We start from the raw sequence: 24,036 nt of genomic DNA, 5'->3' as shown, positions 1-24,036 counted from the left end.
AAAGAGTTAAATAAAAACTAATTTATATCGAAGAACGTAGTACAAGGTAAGGACATAAATTTGTGTTCATGTTAATAAGAACATCTGCTTATAAGATACCCATTACAAATTGTGCTAAGAAAATTATTACAGTTTCCCTATATGAAATATAAGCTGTTCCCTTTCTTCAGAGTTCAGTTGACTATTATGAGCATTCACATTAGATCACTACTTACATTCATCATCAGAGTTTTTTAAGCAAGTAAATTTTAAGAAGTTGAAACAAAAAACCTCTAAACTCATTTACATTACTATATTATCTTAATTATAAACTATATGTGCATGCCCTAATATGCAAACATCTTCTTTATCAGTAAAGACAATATTATGAAAAGGATAGATCGATACTTACAATACAAAGGAAAGAAAAGATTATTATGCATTAAGCTTTCAACCACAGCCCTTCTTCTGAAGTAGAAGACAAATGTAGCCCCTATGTTCACACAAGCACAACTCACACATACTGGCCACAGAGACCAGAGACACTGATATTGTGTGTGTGTGTGTGTGTGTGTGTGTGTGTGTGTGTTGTGTGTGTTTTCAGAAGGAGGCCTTTTGGTTGAACAGCTTAATGTATAACAGTCTTTTAATTGTGCCTGCCTGCAACTCAACATCTCCTCTATATCGTGAGAAGCAATCTATCCTTTTCGTAATATCGTCGTTATTTCAACCAGGAATATCCACTGCTTGATCAACTCAGAAATTAATAAGAGGCATATGGCATCTTAAAATGTGATGGAAGTGAAATTCCATTTGTTATTACCTTTGTATCACCTGCATTACCAGCTGTAGCAAGACGGAAGTAGGGAGGATCAGGTGACAATAAAAGTTCAACAAATTCACTACTTGAGTCCAATTCAGTTAGAACATCTTTCATGTTATCAGCTCTAGCTATCACTTTGTTTAGTACATGTGCATTTTCGATATCAAAATCCAACATTTCTTCTGGTTCCTGGGTACGAATACTACAATCTGTCACAACTCCATCCTCTTCTAATCTGGAAGTGGAAGCTTCCACAGTAACTTGTTTTTGCTTATTTTTAACATTCACACAGATTTCTTTAACTTATAATGCAATGTTCAAAACATTATGATGAAATTAATAGTAAAATAATTAAATGCTGTACAGCTGAACTTTGTGATGGATATTTTCATACTCATACTTTCACAGGGTTATTTTAAACACACTGTTGTCAAGTCGCTTCACAAAAAAAGGAGCCAAAATGTTAGTAAAAAATTACTTACACATTTCATTTCTTCAGTATTTTCAAAAACGTTTGAAATTATGAACAACATACCTTGCAAATACCTAGTACAGGAAAACATACATACAAGCAAACAGTTTGGATTTCAAAAAGGACTATCAACTGAACAGTTTATATTAATAATCATGATGGGATTACACAGTGTCTTTCATAACACAAGTAACAAAATAAGACGTTTGCATTTCCTGGCTGAAAATAGGTATAAAGGCACTCATTGTCGTGCTATTGCATTGTTAGTACTTTTTCCAACCTCCATTCTTCCTAATTACCTAAACAAATTCTCTTCGGCATTGATTTTGTTCGATTTGTTGTTCTTGCAGTGAAATTGTTGCCCACTCTTCGCATATCCCACTTTTCAGCTTACATATGGATTCAAATTGCCTTCCATTCCCCAATAAACACGATTTGCAACTATTCCCCAAATGTTCTCCACAGGGTTCAAATCCGGACTATGTGCAGGCCAGGACAAGACATCTATAGCTTTATCTTCAAACCGCATTTTGGTTCTAGCACAAACATGCGCAGATGCATTATCTTGTTGAAATATTAGACTATCGTCCCCCAGGTCTTCATACATTCTAATCAGTTCTGTCTCTGGCATCTCACTGTACATGTTAGAACTCATTCTAGTTTTCAGCCAAGCAGTGCTTGATTTATCTTTCATGCAGAAGGCTGCCAAATCATCCCTCAACTAAATGCCAGCTCATTCTTACCTGCTGCTGCTCTGTTCTCAGGTCCTGTCAATAATTCCGAAATCCATCCAGATCATCTAAATTAAACTTCTTCTCATCATTGACACCACTTTATCACATTCTGACAAACTCTATCTTACATGTCTGGCAGATACTGGCAATTGCACATTAGCAACAAGCTGAGAAGGATAACGATTTGCGGCCAGGGGTTGTCACAAGTTTCTCCAAGTGAAATTACCTGATATTTCCCAGACTTCCAGACAAGTTTTAGCATTTTTCCCTGACAAATTTTGAGATCTCAAGGGTAAGTAAAAACATTAATTTACAAAAAAATGAAAGGACCTCTGTATTCCCCCCCCCCCCCCCTTTGTTCTGTATTGCTGTAGGACACAAAAACAACCAGGGTCATAATGTCAATCCCCGAACAACAGAAGAGAAGATAGCTAAAAACAGCGACAGGGAGAAAGGTCTATAAAATATGCAATAGAGAAATGAAGGACCAGAACTAAAAATTAAATGGCCTTCGCTGTATTGCTATGACGGATAAAAAGTAAAACCCAGTCGACAGCCCGCACGTCATTCGCTAAACGGCTGATAACTCAGACAGCAAACACAAACAGGAACATAACCGGACAAAAAATGGGCATTCCATCGGGAAATGGCAGGAGTTAAAAGTTGGGGAGAGCGCCACTTAACAAATAGCGAGGGCTAAAAAGGCAGTGCCCAATACAAAACTTAGTCAAAATGGTGGGGGGGAAGGGGGGGGGGGGGTGAGAGGAGGTCATCCAAGCCGCTGGGAATGGATTACTAACCTGAAGCTTATTCCCATGAAGGGAGGACCAGTGGCGATGCCACAGTCACACCAACTCCTGACAGACGGCAACACAGAGATCATCACAGGGAATTAAGAACTAGTGGACTGAAGTAAGAAGACTGCAGCCTTGGCAGCAGCGTCAGCAGCCTCGTTTCCTGTCAGACCGACATGACCAGGAACCCGCAATAAACATCACAGTGGCTCTACAAAATCAGCAAGTGCAAGCTTTTCTGGACCCATTGCACTAAGGGATGGACAGTGAACAGTGCACAGAGGCTTTGAAGGGTGCTGACAGTCTGAGCAGATGACACAATTGAAAGCCTGTGTTCACCGGATGTACTCTGTGGCCTGATTTACTGTGAAGAGCTCTGCTGTAAATACTGAGCAGTGTGCCAGAAGCCGATACCAACAAACGTAGGCACCAATGATGAAGGCACACCCAACACCATGATCAGTCCAAGAGCCATCAGTGAACGAACACAAAGGTATTATCATGAAATTCCACGTGAAGGTTGTGAATCTGAAGGCGATAGAGCAAGACTGGTGTAGTGTCCTTAGGAAGCGAATTAAGGCCAAGGTGAACGCGGTCCGCCGCATAAAGCCAAGGTGGTGAACAGTTCACATCCACCAGGAAAGTTGCAGGGAGCTTGAAGTTAATCTGCTGGATAAAGAGCCAAAAGTGAACCCAAGTAGGCAACAGAAAAGAGGGGCACACCCCATACTGGCACTGCCAGTATGTCATCAAAGGAGCAGGCATAGGATGGGTGGCCAGGGCAGACATACGGTATGCATACCTGCTGAGGAGAAAGTCACGGCGGTGAGACGGTGATAGTTCAGCAGCTTATGCATACAGACTCTCAACAGAGCTAGTGTAAAAGGCGCCAGTGGCCAAACGGATGCCATGATAGTGGATAGTATTGAGACGGTGTAAGAGGGACCATTGTGTAGATGCATAAACAAAGCCCCCATAGTCCAGTTTCGAACAGGCAAGGGACTGTTACAAACAGTGGACAGCAGTTTGATCTGCACCCTGGGAAGTACCATTGAGGGACCGTGTACAGCAGGCTGCCAGGTAGACATGTGGGAGGAGCAAGAGTGTTTCCCATCAAGCAGGAGCCCCAAGAATTTCATAGTTTCAAAGAACGGAAGGGCAACAGGCCCAAGATTTAAAACATGGTGGGGGAAACCATTTGCACCACCAAAAATTCAATGACGGTTTTGTCAGTGTAAAAACGAAAGCTATTGTCAATGCACCACGAGTAAAGGTGATCAAAACATTGCTGAAGATGCCGCTCAGTGAGACAGGTCCATGGAGAACTGCAATAGGTGGCAAAATCGTGAGCAAAAAGGGAGCCGGGTATGCCCGGTGGGAGACAGGCCATTATAGGGTTAATGGCGATAGCAAAGAGGATGACACTCAGGACGGAACCCTGAGGGACACCATTTTCCTGGATAAAGGTGTCCGACAAAGCAGTACCCAAACGTACCGTGAAAACTCTTCTGTCTTTTAAAAATTCCTCAAGGAAACGGAGCAGGTGACCACGGAAGCCCCACGTGTAGAGAGTATGGAGGATACCAGTCCTACAGCAAGTGTCTTAGGCTTTCTCCAAATTGAAAAACATGGCCACAGTCTGGAATTTCCACATCAAACGAATCATGTCATGGGTGGACAAAGGGACAAGATGGTCAACTGGAGAATGGCGTGCTTGAAATCCGCACTGTGTAGTGGTTAGTAAATTGTGAGACTCTAGTCACTATACCGGCCGGGCATGAATCATAGCAGCTTGCAAACACAGTTGGTGAGAGAGATGGAGTGGTAGCCAGAAGGAAGGTGTTTGTCCTTACCAGGCTTAGCTATAGGTATGACAGTGGCTTCATGCCAGCATTTGGGAAAACTGCCCTCTGCCCAGATGAGGTTGTATGTATTAAGCAGAAAGTGCTTGCCTGCAAGAGAAACATGCTGCAATATCTTAATGTGAACAGTGTGTGTCCCTGGGCCAGAGGATCTGGATGAAGTGATTGCATGATCTAGCTACCACATAGTAAAGGTGGCACTGTAACACTCATGATTCTGAGATGAGAAGGGTATTGCATGAGCTGCCTCCACTCGTTTCCAATGGAGGAAGACAGGGTGCTAGTTGGAGGAGCTCAAAATTTCCGCAAAATGGTGGCCAAAGGTGTTGGAGATAGCAATAGGGTTGACGATGGCATCGTCTGCTACTGTCAGGCCGAAAACTGGGGAATAGATCTTGGTCCCAGAAAGTCGTCGGCTAGTTTTTTTGTCATCCTGAAGACTGATGACACTGGTCACGTATCTGTTTATAATGAAAGCAGTTTGCCGTCATAGGATGATGGTTACAAATGTGGAGAGCACGTCTCCATGCGCGAATTGTGTCACGGCACACCTCAGTCCATCAAGGGACGGGGAAACAGCCTGTTAAAGAGGAAGTGAAGGGACGGAACATTTTGCGGTGAAAAGGATTATGTTTGTAAGATATTCTACCTGGGCATCACAACTGGGGAAATCGTGTTCATCAAAGGCCACCAGGGAGGAGTAAAGCCTCCAGATGGCCTTAGTAAGCTGCAATTTGAGTGTACACTAAGGTGAGGTAGGAGTCAGTAAACGGATAGCATACGGGAAATGGTCACTCAAGCAGATGACAGAAAGAACAGTCCACTCACGATAATGAGCAAGATGAGCAGTGCAGAAGGATAAGTCCAAATGGGAATAGGTGCGCGATGAGTCTGAAAGGAATGTGGGTGCTCCTTTGTTAACGCAGAAAAGATTAAGTTGATTAAGAAGGTCAGCCAAGAGGGCACCTCTCCGACAGGTTCTGGGAGAACCACAAATGGGACGGTGTGCATTAAAGTCACCAAGCAGCAGAAATGGTTGAGGTAGCTGCCCAATAAGCTGGAGGAAGACAACCCTGGTGACATCGAATGACAGAGGGATGAAAATGGTACAAAGGAAAAAGGTCAAATGAGAAAAGGAAAAGACGAACTGCAACAGCTTGAAGATGGGTTGACTATGAACGTCATCCCATATGAGCAGCTTGGCTCCCTCAAGAGATGGAATGCCAAACTTGGGAGGACGATCAAAACAGACCAGCATGAAATGCAAAAGCTCAAAGCAGTCACAAGGATGTGATTCTGTTTCCTGAAGGCAGAGTACATTTGTCAAGAAAATCTGTAAATTCTTTGGAACATTGTTAGTACCACAGAATGGATTAGTAGTGGGCATGCATCAGATGTGATAGGATGTGTTTTTACTTTTGACAATAACAATGGAATTTTTGATTTTGTTGAAGTAGAAATTGTAAAGACAGTGTGACATAGGAAAATGTGAGCGAATAAAAATTACAGAAACTGAAATTACTGCCCAGGCAATACTTCAGCATTATGTACGTCAATTGGAACCATGAGAACATATAATATCAAAAATTTCAGCTTAAAAAAATCAGCCCCTAGACATGAAGAACAGGAGCCAACTACGAGAAAGGAAGATACATAAAAAATTTATTGTAAATCTTATTCCTCTGGAAGCTTATTGAAAGAGTTAATTATGAAGTCAGTGACAAACAACGAATGATATGAGGGAAGGGTAGATTACAGCCTGTACCAGGAGAAGCATGCAAACCCTACCTGTCGACCCGGGGCTGGGAATTGTGTTACCCAATCACCTGTTACGGGTCAGACGCATGGGCTGGCCTTCAGAAGCGCACAGGGAGGAAGAAGAAAAAAGAGAAGCCTCAAACGTCGAAGCGGAGGAAGGACAGGAGAAGTTGAACGAAGAAAGGAAAAAGGAATGAAAAACAGTGATGAGACTGTTCTTATGTCAGCTAAGTGCAAAACATTCCCAAAAACACCGCAGATACGTTCCCCAAGGGAATGGAAAAAGAACAGCACGACGATAGACATTCAGCAAGGGAACAGCAAAGGCCGGGCCCCTGGGTAGATTTCTCCCCAGAGTGAGCATAAATCGTAAGTCCTAACATTAACATCTTTTGTAATCAGCAGTTTTTAGAAGGAGAAAGCAAGACAAATGATGTATGTGTTCCATTAAGACCACTGTTGTTATATTATTTCAATAAAAAAAAAACTAATTTGTGACAAAAATATGCATTTCCTTGGAGTCACAAGACAGATTTAAAATGCCTTCATTGATTTCGGAAATAACCTCAGAAAAAAGTAGGCCTCCAGAAAGAAATGTATTAGGCAGGGGAGAATTGTGTAAACCAACACTGTGGCTGACCACCAATAAAATGTTTGTTCTACAATGTTCGTTATTATCAGTTATTAGTCACTGTGTTATGTCTATTATTTTACAGGTATTGTGTGATTTTTCTTTGAGAAATATGTGAATACATAGCATACAAACCGCTAGTGACTACCGCAATTTTCTTCTTCTTATTGTCCATACTTTCTAATATATAAATGATTTACGAAGTGCCAAAATGTACTAGAATAAATTAATTGTCTATAAAACGTTGCACTGTACTTGCGGTGAGACAGTCGCAATTCCTGAAATCCAACGCCCGTGGCCTTTGGCCTGCCGAGGAGCAACGCAGTCCTGAGTCCTTGGATTAACCATAAAAATCCACCGCAATATGCCACACACAAATTGACCTAGACTGCAGGCAGATCGGTGGGACTAGATCTGATGGGCAGGGCTTACACATCAGTGGGAAGTGATATTCTTCAGATCAGCAGGCTCAATCTGTTAGAGACACAGAAATGGCATGCAGTTTTGGCCCATTGTTGAAGTCCACTTGTGTATGAGTTATTCACATGTCACATCATGTTGATGAAATGAGACCAACGAGATTTTTCAAGTGCTTTTTTTCCCCCCCCCCCAATTTCTCCGATATTTCCCTAACACGCTTGAAATTCCCTGATATTCCCCAATTTCCAGAACTTGTGGCCACACTGGTGGCCCTTGCTTTGCACCAAAGTAAACATTTCAATGAGTAGAAAATTTTCTGTTTTACCCATATTATCCGTTTTGTCCATATTGTGTGCCCAGTCTAATGAAATTATCAGCCACTGTAGCTGAACAGTTCTACTTCTTACAAGGGAACCTCCCCATCGCACCCCCCTCAGATTTAGTTATAATTTGGCACAGTGAATAGGCCTTGAAAAACTGAACACAGATCAGCCGAGAAAACAGAAAGAAGTTGTGTGGAATTATGAAAAAATAAGCAAAATATACAAACTGAGTAGTCCATGGGCAACATAGGCAACATCAAGGACGATATGGGCACAGGAGCGCCGTGGTCCTGTGATTAACGTGAGTAGCTGCGAAGCGAGAGGTCCTTGGTTCAAGTCTACCCTCAAGCGAAAAGCTTACTTTTTTTATTTTTGCAAAGTTAAGATCTGTCCGTTCGTTCATTGACGTTTCTGTTCACTGTAATAAGTTTAGTGTCTGTGTTTTGCGACCGCACCGCAAAACCGTGCGATTAGTAGATGAAAGAACATGCCTCGCCAGTGGGAACCGAAAACATTTGATCCAGGAAAACACGTCTGATATATTCTATACGACACTGGTGACGGCATGTGCGTCACATGACAGGAATATGTTGTCGACCCACCTAACTTGCACACTTGCCGAATGGGTAAAAAGATTTTTCTACCTTACCCGATTTAGGTTTTCTTGTGGATGTGATAATCACTCCCAAAAAAGTGATGAAAACATAAGAGTGTGTCACATAAACTGCAACAAATGAATGCAACAGTTTCACAGTCGCATAGTTTTCTCTGTGCTCTGTCAAAACATATGTTTTTAACATTTTCAAATTTTTCCGTGTGTAGACCGTCAAATCCTGCATATGTCCAAGCAAATCTGAACATGTCCTGGAATTTTGGAGAGCGAAATTGATTATGTGTGAGTGCCTGAACTCTGATAATTGTCTGAAAATAAAAATTTAAACTTTTTACTGGAGGGAAGACTTGAACCAAGGACCTCTTGATCCGCAGCTGCTCACGCTAACCACGGGACCACGGCGCTCCTGTGCCCATAATATCCTTGATGTTGCCTATGTTGCCCATGGACTACTCAGTTTGTATATTTTGCTTATTTTTTCATAGTTCCACGTAACTTCTTCCTGTTTTCTCGATTGATCTGTGTTCAGTTTTTCAAGGCCTATCCACTGTGCCAAATTATAACTAAATCTGAGGGGGGTGTGATGGGGAGGTTCCCTTGTTAGAGATTTGATGATTAGAGTGTCCCATTTCCTTGTACAGGCCGATTTTTGCTTTTTTACCACTATGTGGCACTATCATAATTGTGGTTTATGTATACCACACGCACTGTCATTAATGGTGTCTGTTCCACATCTGCAGTAAAGGCACATATATACACACTAACACTGCACAGAGCCGACTGCCTTTATACCGTCCTCAACCATATGGATTGTTGACGTCTTGTCGTACACTGTACTACTGACATTGAATGAGATACCATTTGACTGGAATTGTCAGTATACTGGATCTCATATCATTGCATGTACACTGTGCACAACTATTCCAATAGATAATGTTAATTTTCCTTCAAATATCCATGCCTTTATACTATTTTCCCCAACTGTAGTTAAAATATTAGCTACAGTTACAATATAATGAAGTAGTAGACACAATACATTCATGGCTTTTATGTTACGGGAATGCAAAAAGCGAAATGTATCAGGCCCATGCCAATCAGATAAGAGCAGCCACAGTACTTCTTAAAGAACTCCGAAACCTACAGAAATAGGTTCCTCCAACATGATCTACAAGAAGCAGAAAGCTTTAAGATCCTGGGATCAAAACTTTAATGGGAATCTCCAGCAAGAATCAATGAAGTGCCTTAGTTTAGTGATTTTTCAGTACAAATGATAAATGCTACAGGTGATTTAGAAATGAAGAAACATGTCAATTCTGCATATTTCCACTCATTTATCAGTTATGGAATAATTTTTGGGTGGAACTCAATTTGCAGTGTCAGTATTTTCAGAATAAGGAAGAGTACTATGAGAATTATACCTGGTGTTAATTCTATACCGTTCCACAGAATCCCCATCAATAATCGTGTTTATTCATTAATATCTTTTTCCATTGCAAATATTTCTCAGAGTGATATAACACTCGGACCTAAATAATTTTTACAAATACAGGGGATTAACATTATCTCAAATGAACTCTGATACATGAGAACACATATTTAATACATGTAATGTAGATACTGTAGGCTAGTGGTGCTCAAGATTGAATTAGAGAACTTACTCTTGGGCGCCTCTTTCTGCTTCTTTAAAAAGTATCTCCATTGAAACTCTTAAATTAAATGTTTTAGGTTATTTTACTATTAGAAGTCTCACTTTTATACACAGGTAATAGTTTTTCATGATGTTTGAACATTTCAATGTACTGCAATTAAATTAAATGTACATTTATAGCTTCTTTAATAGTCTAGAGAACGTTATTTATGAGATACAAGTTATACAACCAATGCTTTCTATCCATAGGGGCCTCTCGATATGACTAATGTAATGTAATCCCATATTGTAAACAGTACTTACAGAAGGGTCAGAGGGAATCCGTATTTCCTATACGACATCTTCAAAGCTGTATTATGACTTCCAAATATATTAAGGCATTCAATTAGGATTGCTAGATTGATTTTCAATACGACTTGTTCTTCCGTCAACGTATATTCCTGGAGTTAATGATTAGGTCTTATAGTGAGCTTAGGAAAGATGTAAACCACGAAACATTTCATACAAACAGATACATACCTCGAATACTTCTGCCTGTATAAATGCGCTCAACTGTACACACTTGCTATCCTCGACACTAACTTTGAGTCCTCTGTCAGTCATAAATATTATTGCATGCTGCAAACAAATTAAAATCTTAATTCACGTAACATATCAAATATCAGTCCAAGGAAAGTAATGGCATTTCCTGTTCCGAATTGTCTTACAAAATTTTACGCAGCTACATCATTTTCCGTAAACTGGTTTTCAAATTCACCAATGGGAAGTCGAATTCTAGTGATTTTTCTCAGGAATACGACGACAACAATGTTTTCGTTCGTATGTGTCCTACCAAACTATTAAATTCACTTACATCTTTGAAATGGATGGCTCTCAGTAGCATTACGAGATTCTTCACGCTGTCTAGACGGGCCGTGAAAACAAAATCTTCGTCAATTTCACCCTGCTGACTCTGCAAAGCCATTTTTATTCTTTCCACTCTGTTTTCATTTATACACCATCCCGCCACAATTCTACTCACTTGTTGATACTTCCATTCCCCGCCACTAGAGGCGCATGAGTGTCAGTCAGCTGTCAAGATCTGTTGAAAAGCGGGACAAATATTTACATATTTAGCTATTTACTGTATAGTGTGTAGTGGATTGTCTAATCTGGCGTGGAGGCAATGAGATGTAAGTTGAAAAGTAACTGCTAAATCTCATATATTTGTAGTACGTGAGTGAAAATGACAACGAGATGAAATAGAAAGCCTACAAATATGTGCAAATGCTGGAGGACGGTCGTCAGGTATTCTTATGTGCAAAGTAGTTGGTGAAGGATATATGAATGCCGATGAAGTCAGTTCAGTTATACTAAAAGAAAAGTTTCAGAAGATGAAAGTTGTTTACCATTTTTGCTTTATTTCCTCTTTTTGTTCTTTTGCATCCAGTTAGTATTTCAACTGGACGAAGCTATATTTACAAGGCTGCGTTTGGCAGCCAGGTGTAATCCAGCTCATGAATATATGACGTACAATGTACTAAACAAATTACAATAAGAAAACCACCATAAGTGACAAATGGATCAGTACACTATAGTCTCACTGGTTTATGTTTTCAATTTAATAGTAACAGATAGCTCATACCAAAATACACCAGCCCGTGGTTGCTCAGTTGGTAGGTTACTAGCACTAATAGTAAGTTCTCTAGGCATGAGCTAATTACTCTGTCATTACTTTCTACGAATGTTAATTTCACCGTGCACTTACTGTAGTATCAACATTTTACTCTTGAACAAATGAGCAAGCTGTGGCTTGCCAATTCACCACCATATGCTCTCTGACTGATATTAGCACATTCAGGCGTGCATGGCAACCTCGGTGGATCTTGGAGAAGTATGAGAGAGAGTGGTAGATGAATGTTTCAGTCAGGTCTTAATTTGTCAGGAAGCTCCTGAGTACAAATACCTGGGATAAACAAGAGTGTTTGATACCACCTGATGACTTTGACCTGTGATGTCATATCAAGCCCTGAGATGCTACAAATATGATTTCAACTTGGCAACCAAGGACATTAGAGGTTGCCATGGTGAGAAAATACAAACCACAAATATAGAATCTTATAAAATATTGAAGCTTACAGGACAACTGCTAGAAATCGAGTGTTTTGCACGGGGAGAAACTAAAATCTAAAATACCAACTGCAGAATGAAAATAATACAAAATTAGTTACAAAAAGGAGGGAAAAACACTAAATAAGTGAAAACTAGCTATAACTAGAATAAAATCACTTTGAATAAAATTCAATAAAATCTGTTCAGTTTACAAGCTGCATCACTTCGACTAAAAGATTTGGAGGGCATAAATGTAGCTAGTATCTGAAACATCTCTTGACCCATACAGCTCAGCTTGAAAGACCGATACCAGAACAAAAATCGTAAAACTGGTAGCTCTACAAAAAACCAAAAGGCAAGAAGGATACACGCAGCAAAAAAAATCATGAAAACGTACGAAGGGCTGTAGCAGCTGTACGAGTTAACCTGTATAGCACACTTTGAATGACAGATACCAATACCAAAACCCTAAAACTGATGAAAGGTGATACTGATGACACGGGTTGACCGACATAGCTCAAAGCAAGACAGAAATACATAGCGAAAAATCACGGACATTAGCGAAAGGACATATCTACAGCATCAGCACAGCTTAAAACCCACTGGTACTGTTAAGCAGAGGCCAAATCTTACACAGCTAAAAGAACCTCCAACAAAACCAAGAACCAAACTAACCATGCACAAAATTCCCCATGAATGAGAGGTTGAGAATCATAAATATGTAATGCAGAATAATAAAGAACAAATAGTGGACAAAACAATTCACCAAATAACTTAAAATCACAGAAACAATATGAACACATGCCTCAGTTTACATAAAACACTACCATATCTGAGAGAACCTCTTCCCAAACCTCCCTCTCATCACAATAAAGAAGGAATAAACAATCCCACCACACCTCACCAATAATAATAATAATAATAAATAATAATAATAAAACTTCTCCACCAACAGGACTTATGAAGATGAGCCCATAAAACAGAAAACTGTCTTTTATTCCAATCAACAATAGATTTGAACGCCACCCAATATCCTTCAACAGTATTACCACAGGGCCCAGTATCATAGTCCTTAAATGCAGTATTATGGTTAAAAACAAGGTGTTCATATACCCTACTGCCGAATCCCTCATATGAAGGGAACCTGTCTGATGTGATAGTAAATCCATCTGACATGATATTAAACCCTTGTGACATGACAGTCCCCCCCCCTCCTGCTGTTACATTTTCCTCTATTAAAGAAATCAACACATGCATATTACAATTTCCAACAACCCGCACCCCCCCCCCTCCCCCTCCCAAAAAAAAAAAATAAAAATAAAAATAAATCATCACCATCCCCGCCACAAGTATCTGCCCCAAAAAACCCAACGACTTTATGCCCCCTACTGCTCTTCCTCTTATCAAAGCAGTACTCATCTAGGCCTACTTCTAATATCACTCCTGCCCCCTTAATGATCCCCTATACTTAATAAATTCTCAACACATCAGTTTCATGCAAGGCATATTTCACTCACACATGGTACATTGACATTAAAACAAAATAAAGACTTAGCTGCAACCTTCCAAACAATGTTCTGCACCTGATGAACCACCACAAATTATTGTGGTGACCTGCCACATGTAACCTGCCACATGTAGCTGAAGGAAGAACATTGACACAGTACATCTGACAATCTCATATTATTGCCACATATGTGACAATCACAGCATTCACCAATAATACTTAACATTTGGAAAAATTTATTTGTTGATTCAACATCACCTAGCTCACCCCACAATATTTGACTATTGAGATTTATTTTGGAATCGTGTTGGAGAAAATAACAAAGCATGATCACTAATCAAACAGATTATACACAATACAAGAAACAAGGGAATATACCATAGAGTCAACATGTGTTTGTCAGATAACTATAAGAGAGAACACAACATTCAATCACTAAAAGAAATTACCACAATGAACAAAAATTTCATCTCCAAGAACAAAATTGGTTCACTTTCAAACCAAAATAAATGTAAATCGTACATATTGTTCACATTTCACATAAATTGCAATCAAAGCTTTCCCAGTTACTGAGATATCCGTAGATAACATTAAATCTCAGGGCACGTGCAAGTTTTAGATTGTAAACAAGTGAATCACACGTGAGTCACAGCTCTAAGCAGACGAGCGGCATCCAACACTTGAATTGACAACATTCAGTTCCTAATTGGCTTGAGCAATATTCTAGGATGGGTTGCACGAGAGTTTTGCAGACAATCTTCTTTCTAGACATGCTTGAGTTTTCTAATATACTGCATTATTTTGCCAATGTCCTATCGATGAAATAATGTCTGACACGTATCTTACCTATGACTGGCCCTAAGTGATCATCCCAATTCATATCCCCACAAATTTTTGCCTCCTGGTATTTGTATGAGTTGATAAACTCCAATGTGACTCACTGATACCGCAGTAACAGAATACAATTTTCCTGCATTTTGTGAAGTGGACAATATTACATTTCTGAACGTTTAAAATCCTTGCACAAAGTTGTAATCTTATCAATATCTGAATGGTTATTTGTGCAACTTTTAAGATAGAAATTCACTATAGATAAATGCATTATCTGCAAAAAGTCCTGTGTTGCTATTGACATAATCTACCAGGTCATTGATACACACTATGAACAATGATCCAGAACACTTTCTTGTGGCAAACGTTGATGACTCTCCACCCATGATAATCTTTTGCATCCTACCTGCCAAGAAATTCTTAATCAGGGTATGAATTTTGTTTGAAACCCATATTAATCAAACTTTTGGTAATGATCATTGGTGTCATGCCAAGTCAAATACTTTTCAGAAATCAAGAATCACTGCATCCACCTTATTGCCTTGATTTTTGGCTATCAGGATATCATACGAGAATTTGGTTTTCACAGGACCAAGGTTTTTGGATTCCATGCCGGTCAGCATGGAGGAGATCGTTCTGTTCACAGTTCCTCATTATATTTTAGCTCAGAATATTTCCTATGATTCTACAACAACAGCTGCTCATCAGTGAAATAGAGTGGCAGGTTTGTGGATCGTACCTATATCTACATCGTACTCTGTAAGCCACCTAATGTTGTATGGCGGAGTGGCTCTAATTTGCGAGATGTATGTGGGGGGAAGCTATATGTTGCCTGACTCCTCCTGAAAAGTGCTGTCCCAAAATTTCAGTAGTTAAACTCTCCATGATACACAGTGCCTCTCTTGTTAACGGCTGCCAGTGGAGTTTGTATAGCATATCAGAAACGCTCTCTTGCTAGCTAAATGACCCCGTGACAAAATACGCCACTCTTCTTTGGGTCTTCTCTGTGTCCTCTATCTGTCCTACTTGATAGTGATCCCAGACAGATGAACAATACTCAAGAATCGGGTGAACAAGGGCTTTATAAGCTACTTCTTTCATGAATGAGTTACGTTTCCTTAAGATTCTTCCGATGAATCTGAGTCTGGTGTCTGCTTTTCCCACTATCTGTTTTATGTAGTCATTCCACTTAAGATCACACTGGATAGTTACGCCTAGATATTTTACGGCAGACTCTGTCTCCAGCTGTTTGTCGTGAACAGTGTAGCTGTACAGTAGAGGATTTCTTTCCCTATGTATGCGCAATATGTTAAATTTATTTATGTTCAGGGTCAACTGCCAGAACCTGCACCATTCATCAATTCTCTGCAGGTCATTCTGCAAATTCTTACAGTCTTCTGGCATTGCTTCTTTAGTATAGACAACTGCATCATCTGCAAATAGCCTTAATGAGCACCCGACGCTTCCTACTGGGTCATTTATATATATTGTTAACAGCAACAGTCCTATCACACTTTCCTGTGGTAGTCCGGATATTACCTTTACATCAGTCAATTTTGTTCTCTTAAGAGCAAAATGTTGAATTCTGTCTGCAAGAAAGTCATGAATCGAATCGCAAGTTTGCTCCAATACTCCGTAAGCTTGTCTTTTTTTCATTAAACGACAATGCAGGATGGTGTCAAATGCCTTACTAAATCAAGGAACATGGCATCAAACCTGAGCACCGTTGTCCACTGCACTGTGGATCTCACGGAGGAACACAGCAAGCTGAGTTTCGCAGGATCTCTGTTTGTAGAATCCATGTTAATTCTTATAGAGGAGATGTTTATTTTCCAAAATCGTCATAATTCTTGAGCATAAAACATGTTCCATAATTCTACAACCGATTGATGGCAACGATATAGATCTATAATTGTGTGGATATTTCTTAAAAACGGGAATGACCTGCGCTTTTTTCCAGTCGTGAAGTACCTTTCGTTGTTCAAGCGATCTACGATAAATTACTGCTAGAAGGGGAGCAAGTTCTTTTGCATAATCTTTATAGAATCTTATAGGTATCTCATCTGGTCCTGACACCTTTTCATTACTAAGCGATTATAGCTGCTTTTCAATAGTGCGTTCGGTTATCTCAGTATCTGCAGTTTCGAAGTTCGTATGACGATTGAAAGGAGGGACAGTGTTTTGATCCTCTGCAGTGAAACGACTTCGGAAGACCAAATCTATTATCTTCCATTTTGGTACCGGTGTGGTCACTGAGAGAATGAATAGATGATTTTGACCCACTTACTGATTTTACATACAACCAAAATCTCTTAAGGTTTTTACTCAAGTCACTTGACAACGTCTTACTTTCAAAATCGTTGAACGCATCCCTCATTGATACCCTTTGTGTATCCTCTAAACACTTTAAACACTTTTTTTTCTATACTATATTATGGTTAAAATTGGAGTTAATTGGGGTGCAAACTCTGTGTAGAATCTGATGGGCATTCCGTCTACGCCTGACGTCTTATTAAATTTCACCAATTTTAGCTGCTTCTCAACATCATTAACACTAATACCTACATCATTACTTGTTATGTGATTAATACTCTAGTGCATGACTTATGTAAGTTTTACCACAATGCCCTCTTTTTTTACCAAGCTCACTCAAACTCTGTTGCTGATAAGAGTAATTCTAACAAAATCAAAATTATACTAGTATAATTACCACTAAATTCTCAGTGAGGATTAAAGCTGCAGATAGAGATTATACTTGAAATGACAATGAACAGCAATTCTTCAGTTTTTCCTGACGTATTTGTTGACCAAACAGTGTTAGATGTACTGCCAAATTCAGTGTCCAACAGACACAATATTTTGGTGGTCAGACATGCTATCATCATTAGGTGTGCTGAAAAACTGAGCTCCTTGGAGCACACAGCTAATGTATTTCTGCTCCACCCAATACCAGTTGACCTGCATCCTACACAGTCTGTGCCCAAGGGAGTGCATTGGCAGCAATAGAGACAATGGCATAGGCATCTCTGGTAGCATAGGTGTAGTTACTCCATCTGTCCTAGCTGCCAGATCATTGTGTTTGCTGAGTATCTTCTTACTTAAACCCAGTGCTGGTTCCTAAGCCTTGCTCAGATTACAGCCAGAGTCCAGGATAATGAGATTGTCCCTGATGTGAATTTCAGTGGCCTCTATAATGATGCTGTGCCAGTATTATGAAGTCTATGCAAAAACCCTGGTATGTTTGTATACCATCGCCTAAGTTTTAGACAAACACTGCTATGCAACTGCTGACTTGTTGGGATACATTAGTCAGGCGTGCCACTAATGTTCTCAGCATTAGTCGTCGATGGTGCACATTGTTTGTCCTACTGGACACATTGGCATGGAATCTGATATACCCCAGCCTTCTGCAAACCAAGGTAATCTTTATTGGGTGGCAAAAGACTTATTCAGCATGCGTCCAATTTTTCCTGATAGTGCAAGAATATGTGGTATGAAGGCAGAGGCTACCTCTTACCCTGTGAGTACTTCAGTTTCCAAAGTTTTCTGTGTAGAGGTAAGGTGGAGAGTGTGCCTCATCTGCCATTTTAAGTAACCATTTTTTCAGAACACAATTGTGAGGTGTTCCAGTTCCTAGGGCAGACTTTATGTGTCATGAGATGGTACAGGCCATATTTATTAGTTTTTAGTGCTCCATTCCTCTTCACAGGTTGGTGGCAGACGGCTGCATCCAGATAAAGGTCAGTGTGCATTTTTGTCCAATACCACCTTGGCCCAGGGTGCCATCAGTTCTTATTTTGACTATGACGTCCAGGAATGATATTCCTCCTTTTGCTTTGGTCTCCATAGTGAGTCTGATGTTGGGGTGCAGGGAGTTCATACGCACAAGGAAGTCAAAGGATTTTGTCCCTTTCATGGGTCCAGATGGCAGATGTGTAATCCACATAACAGAAAATGGAAACGAGTTTTGATCTAGTTGACGTCAGGGCTGCTTCATCGATGTCAGGGCTTCTTCTTGAAAGTGCTCCGTATATAAATTCACAGACACAAAGAAGAGTGGGCAGCCCATTGGGACTCCCTCTATTTGTTCATAGTATTCTCCATTAAATAGAAAATGTGTGGAGGGCAGGACATGCCTGAAAAGGGCACTGGTCTTCCCATTCTTATTTCTGATCACTGTGCTCCAGTAACTCTCCTAGAGGTACTCAGGTGAACAACAAAATGATGTTAAAGCTCACCAGGCTATCTGAGTCCTTCACCCTGAAATTGTTGAGGCATTTCACTAAATTCACACAGTTATAGGTATAATGCTGACATTTACCCACATAAGGACTTAGTATTTCTGTCAAGAATTTTGCCAGCAAATATGTACAGAAATACTTTGATTAAGAGACGAGTACAGTAAGCAGTTTCAGTGGATGTGGTTTGCAGTAGTTACTTGGAGATGATGCGGTGTGTGCAGGAAAGATTAGTGTGGAGAGCTGCATGAAAACAGTCTTGAAATTGGAGACCAAAACAAGAACTTAACTATGCGCTACCACAAAAGCACAATATTATTACACATTAAGAAATGTTTCAATTCGATGGAGTAGAAGTGATTGTCAAGCAGATATGATTTTAGTTAAGTTTATTATTTATTAAATTCCTTACATCACCAGGTTGGTGGTGAAAGATTTTTATAGCGTGTTCCGCTCTGTTTTTTATCTAAGCTCGGTGACAGTACATTTGCAGAGAACCAGTTGTAAATTTTCCAGAAAATTTGGTTTGTGTTTTAAAGTGTTGAACTTTATCTGTTAGGCTTGACTGTAATACTTACATAGCAAAGAAAATTATTTCTTCTCATTTCATATATGATTGCAAATCATAAAAGTGGACCCTCTATTGATCCCTGAGGTTCATCTGGTCTAGGTATTCCCTATTGTTGTGCACCTTTCCTTGATTCCCAAACGTGACACTGTATGTTGTAACAAGAAGAATGAAAAAACCTCTGATACCACAATATTTGAGCTTCTTTGGGGAGGTTCCTGTAAATGCAGAAGCAAGTGCTTTTGACAAGACACAAAAAATGCCAGTTAGCAATATTTTGACATTTAAATTTTTTACTACTACTCTAATTGTACAGTAGGCCTGCTTTGAGTAGCCATTAAACATTAGATTTCGTAACATAAAGTAATGAGAATAATTTTTACAGTGTTTGCTTTGCTGTCAGAATTATATGTAAACCCCAAGAAACAAAGACGAACAGTTTAATAACGTTGAAGGCATCCCACGTAAAGGGAGGAGCGATCTTAACTCCATGAGCTGGCGCACAGGTAAATACATTGATGCGTTCCCTTTGTAGCCAAGTAAGATCTCGCATTTGGGCCATTCTGTCATGCATTTTCTTTTTCTTGATTCACATCCTAACACATCAAACCGGCAACTGTGGCTTGTCCAACAGTCCACTGTCGATTCTTTACCCACTCTTACTAACCTTGCCACTGCGTACTCTTGAAATCGGCTGTGCTATAGCGCGCACACCCCTAGCGACCTTCCTCTTGATGTGACGTCGAAATACTTACCAAAACAAGAAAAACAAAAGGATTTTATGTTCAGTAGTGTTTACAAACATTAAAAAATGTGGCAGAATATGAAACACACACACACACACACACACACACACACACACACACACACACGTAAAACCAATATGTCAGCGTATTTGAGAAGCAATAGGGTCTATTGAATGGATGAAAGCATCGCAAGGCAAACTAGTTTTAACTTATCTGTCTAACGCTTTGACGTTAATGAATAAACATGAATTTGTTGCGTAAGAACCAGAATGACTCGCAATGCGTGCTACCTAGTAGAAGGAATGAAAAGCTGCTGGTGCCAAACAGGTTGATTTGTAATTATACGAAAAGGACTACCGGTGAGAGAACATTTACCTACTGTTACTAAACAGTTGTTACTGCGAAAGTAGAAATGATGGTTGAAAATGGTACTAAAGTAGTCAGAGTTTTTGTTAAGCATTTTTTTCCTTTATTGTTTGATATAAAGTACGTGGTTTCAAACTTCCAACATCTGAGTTTGCGTTGTTTTTTCCGGTTGTTCATTGGTTCAGCGTCTCATCTAATGCCCTTTTAATGGTCGTCGGCGGGTGTAAACGAGGATCTGAAGATAGCGATAAGCCTTATTTTGTGGTCTAGTCCAACTTGGTTTCCGGCTCAGACGAAACTTCTACAATGCACGTAACGAAGCTACTATTCTCCATGGGAAAAATCAATGTTCTACATCAGAACTTTAATGTTGTATATACATTCCTCCTTGTCCTAACACGGAAATTACTAGCGAAGAATATATCTTTGAAGAATTGGATCTTGTGTTTAGAGACTGCTAATATGTACACATTGTAGCTCTTTGGTTTTCGTTTCGAATAATTATTACAGCTCCGCGAAAAAGCAAATATTGTTTTAATTTGATACTGCCTCAAAGATGCAGATGTAGAAAGTGGTCGCAACGGGAGAGAACCCTTTTTTTTAAGTAAATGCGATACCCGGACGTTAATATTTTTCGTAAAATTTAACTAGAAGGGATTCAATTAACACAATAAACAATTTCAAGCTATTGTCAAAAGAATTATTAGCAGCGTAACGATGTTGAATAACGTTTCGAAAGCAAATTTTTTGTTGATCTGTCGAGCATTTTATTAAAAGGCATACATTTTATAGTATACTAATCAGAGCCAAGCTAATTTATTGTTGACGGAACTCTTGCTTGGTCCAGACAGACAGCTTAGCTGCTGAACCTATAAACGCTGATGTTACACATTTCCACACCAACAATAGGCCTCAAAAGTTGAAATATATGATATTACATCAACTGGAATTCATTCTGAAGATTTATTTGATGCCCAATAGATATCAAACTAAAACTGAGTCAACATATTGAAATATGAAATGACATGAAAAAGAATTGATCAGGAAACCTGCACTCCATAGTGTGTGCTAAATCTGTACCAATAAATAGGTTGTACAATGCAATATAAACACATGAACAGAAGGAAACATTGCCTACAAGGATGATATACAAAGACGGTGTCATTCTTATATTACTGTAGTTACTTCTCAGTAACAATCCAAATAGAACTCTTTGCTTGTTTTCAGATAGTTATGCATGACTGACCAGTAGCTATACAGTGCCCATATGGGCACAGATTGAAAGATGGAAACCACATATGCTGATGTTTATCAACAATTTGTATATGACATCAAGTGTGTCATTTCTTCCCAAAATGTGTCAGATTCACACAGTGCTACATAACATGCTTGAATGATGTAACTCACACGGCTTGACTTTCATATGTAACCTTTACATTTGTACATGACGTAATGCACATCCTTTCTTCCAAAAATGAGTCAGTTTCACTGAGGGACACTTATATCTACATCTATGTAATATATGGGCTATACACCGCAAGCCACCATATTGTGCATGGTGGAGCACACCTGTGCCACTAGTAGTCATTCGCTTTCCTGTTCCAGTTGAAAGTAAAGCAAAGGAAAAACAACTCTTCATATGCCTCTCTACAAGCTCTAATTTCTCTTGTTCTGCTTTCACAGTCCTTAAGCAAAATATACATTTGTGACAATAGAATTGTTCCACATTCAGCCAGATCTTTAAATTTTCTCAATAGAATTTCCCATTTGAGTTCACATAGCATCTCCTAATACTTGTCAATCGAACTCACTGCTAACAAATCTAACAAACTGCTCTGAATTGTTTCATGTGTTTCTTTTATCTGGCTTAGTGGGAATCCCAACCCCTTGAGCAGTACTCAAGAGTGAGTCATGCTAGTGTTTTGTACAGGGTCCCCTTTTAGATGGACTACACTTCCCTAAAATTCTTCCAATAAACCGAAGTCAAACATTTGCCTTCTCTACTACCGACCTTACGCGTTTGTTCCATTTCATATCATTCTGCATCTTTACACCTAATATTTAGTCAGTGTGACTGTGTCAAGCAGCACACCACTAATACCATCTTTCACCATTACAGTATTGTGTATCCTATTCCTGCATCACTTACATTTTTCTACATTTAGAACAAGCTGGCATTCATCACAACAAATAGAAATTCTGTTTAAGACAACCTGTATTATCCAATTTCAATGACAACACTTTCTCATACACTAGAGTGTCATCAGTAAACATTTGCAAATTGCTGCTCACCCTACCCATCAGATCACTTAAGTATATAGAGAACAAGAACAGTCCTATCATACTTCCCTGGGTCACTCGTGATAATACCCTCGAATCTGATGAACACTTGCCATCCCGGCAACATACTGGGTTCTATTATGTAAGAGGTCTTTGAGCTACACACTTGTCTGAAATCCTTCATTAATAGTCCACCTGGAGAATCTGTCTGTTGCACTTCTCCACGGTTCGAAGGTATCTCACAAGAGAAGGACAAGACGAATTTCGCTTTATAAATCTGTGCTGATTTGTGGACAAAAACTTTTTCACATATGTACTCCATTGATGTGTGAAGGAAGGTATGGCTATTGTTTGCTTAATAGTGCTTGGGAAAATGACTTTTGGTAAGCCCTGTGCTTGAATTTCTCTAATTTTCTCATCATGGTCATTTTTGTGATATGTATATGGAAGGAATTAATATGTTGATTGACTTTTCTTGGATTGTATGCTCTTGGATTTTCTCTGTAGAGACCTCTTTGTGACCACAACACCTCTGTTGTAATTTCTACCAGTGACACACTCACTCACTGAACCGGTACCTCATATGTATGAGAGTTGATGGGGAATCTTTCATGTCCATGAAGCCTCAGTTTTTTGTGGAGCATTTGGAGGACAAGTTTTGGAAGGTGGAGGGCTTGTCCAAAATGCGCTCTGGGTCAGTCTTGATAAAAACAGCATCCTCTGCCCAGTCATGGGCATTAGTCGCTTGTGACAAGTTGGGGGGATGTTTCTGTTACCATCACACCCCATAAGAGCTTAAATATGGTCCAGGGTATTATATTCCACAGGGACTTTCTTTTGCAGTCTGACAACAAGCTGCACGCCAATTTAGAGGAGTGGCGAGGTGTTCATTTTGTCCGGCATGTCCATCGGGGTCCGAGGGATAATCAGGTTGCTACCGGTGTCTTCATCTTTGCCTTCGAGGGTGCCACATTGCCCGAGAAGGTCAAGGTGATGGTTTGCCACTGTGACGTCAAGCCATATATCCCCCCCTCCCCATGCGGTGCTTTAAGTGCTGGAAGTTCGGCCATATGTCTTCCCGCTGTACTTCCAGCATCACATGTTGAGATTGTGGACGTCCATCACATCCCAGTACTCCGTGTGCCCCACCTCCCATCTGTGTCACCTGCAAAGAGCATCATTCACCTTGCTCGCCAGGCTGCGAGATTTTATAGAAAGAGAGGAAAATCGTGGAATATAAGGCCCTGGACTGACTGACCTACACTGAGGCTAAGAGGAGATTTGAGGGTCTACATCCTGTTGCTATGACCTCCTCTTACGCTGCCGCTGTGAGAACAGTTGTCACCCCATCA

The 24,036-nt window shown here is 39.8% G+C and overlaps 2 protein-coding genes across 8 annotated transcripts in view; one reads left to right on the top strand and one right to left on the bottom strand.

The window, feature by feature from the left end:
• The window catches only part of LOC126203708 (cell cycle checkpoint protein RAD1-like), a 58,874-nt gene extending 38,512 nt beyond the window's left edge, over positions 1-20,362 (bottom strand). Inside the window, exons 1-6 of one of the 6 annotated variants that reach the window (XM_049938081.1) lie at positions 20,329-20,362; positions 19,303-19,510; positions 10,911-11,138; positions 10,577-10,675; positions 10,361-10,497; positions 803-1,037 (exon numbers count right to left, since the gene is read on the bottom strand). In XM_049938081.1, the coding sequence (XP_049794038.1) occupies positions 803-1,037; positions 10,361-10,497; positions 10,577-10,675; positions 10,911-11,021 (582 nt within the window). In that variant the 5' untranslated portion in view covers positions 11,022-11,138; positions 19,303-19,510; positions 20,329-20,362. Of the gene's footprint in view, positions 1-802; positions 1,038-10,360; positions 10,498-10,576; positions 10,676-10,910; positions 11,196-19,302; positions 19,511-19,959; positions 20,239-20,328 lie in introns of those variants that run through there. The other 5 variants (XM_049938083.1, XM_049938079.1, XM_049938080.1 and 2 more) reach the window with 5 other exon arrangements.
• Positions 11,104-24,036, top strand: part of LOC126203706 (uncharacterized) — a 66,894-nt gene continuing 53,961 nt past the window's right edge. The window contains exon 1 of one of the 2 annotated variants that reach the window (XM_049938076.1): positions 11,104-11,229. In XM_049938076.1, coding sequence (XP_049794033.1) covers positions 11,223-11,229 — 7 coding nt within the window. In that variant the 5' untranslated portion in view covers positions 11,104-11,222. Of the gene's footprint in view, positions 11,230-20,243; positions 20,398-24,036 lie in introns of those variants that run through there. The other variant, XM_049938075.1, reaches the window with a different exon arrangement.

Source organism: Schistocerca nitens, chromosome 9 (genome assembly GCF_023898315.1).
Source record: "Schistocerca nitens isolate TAMUIC-IGC-003100 chromosome 9, iqSchNite1.1, whole genome shotgun sequence".
Lineage (NCBI taxonomy): Eukaryota > Metazoa > Arthropoda > Insecta > Orthoptera > Acrididae > Schistocerca > Schistocerca nitens.
The sequence above is the reverse complement of the archived record's forward strand: the minus strand, read 5'-3'. Positions and strand labels throughout refer to the sequence as shown.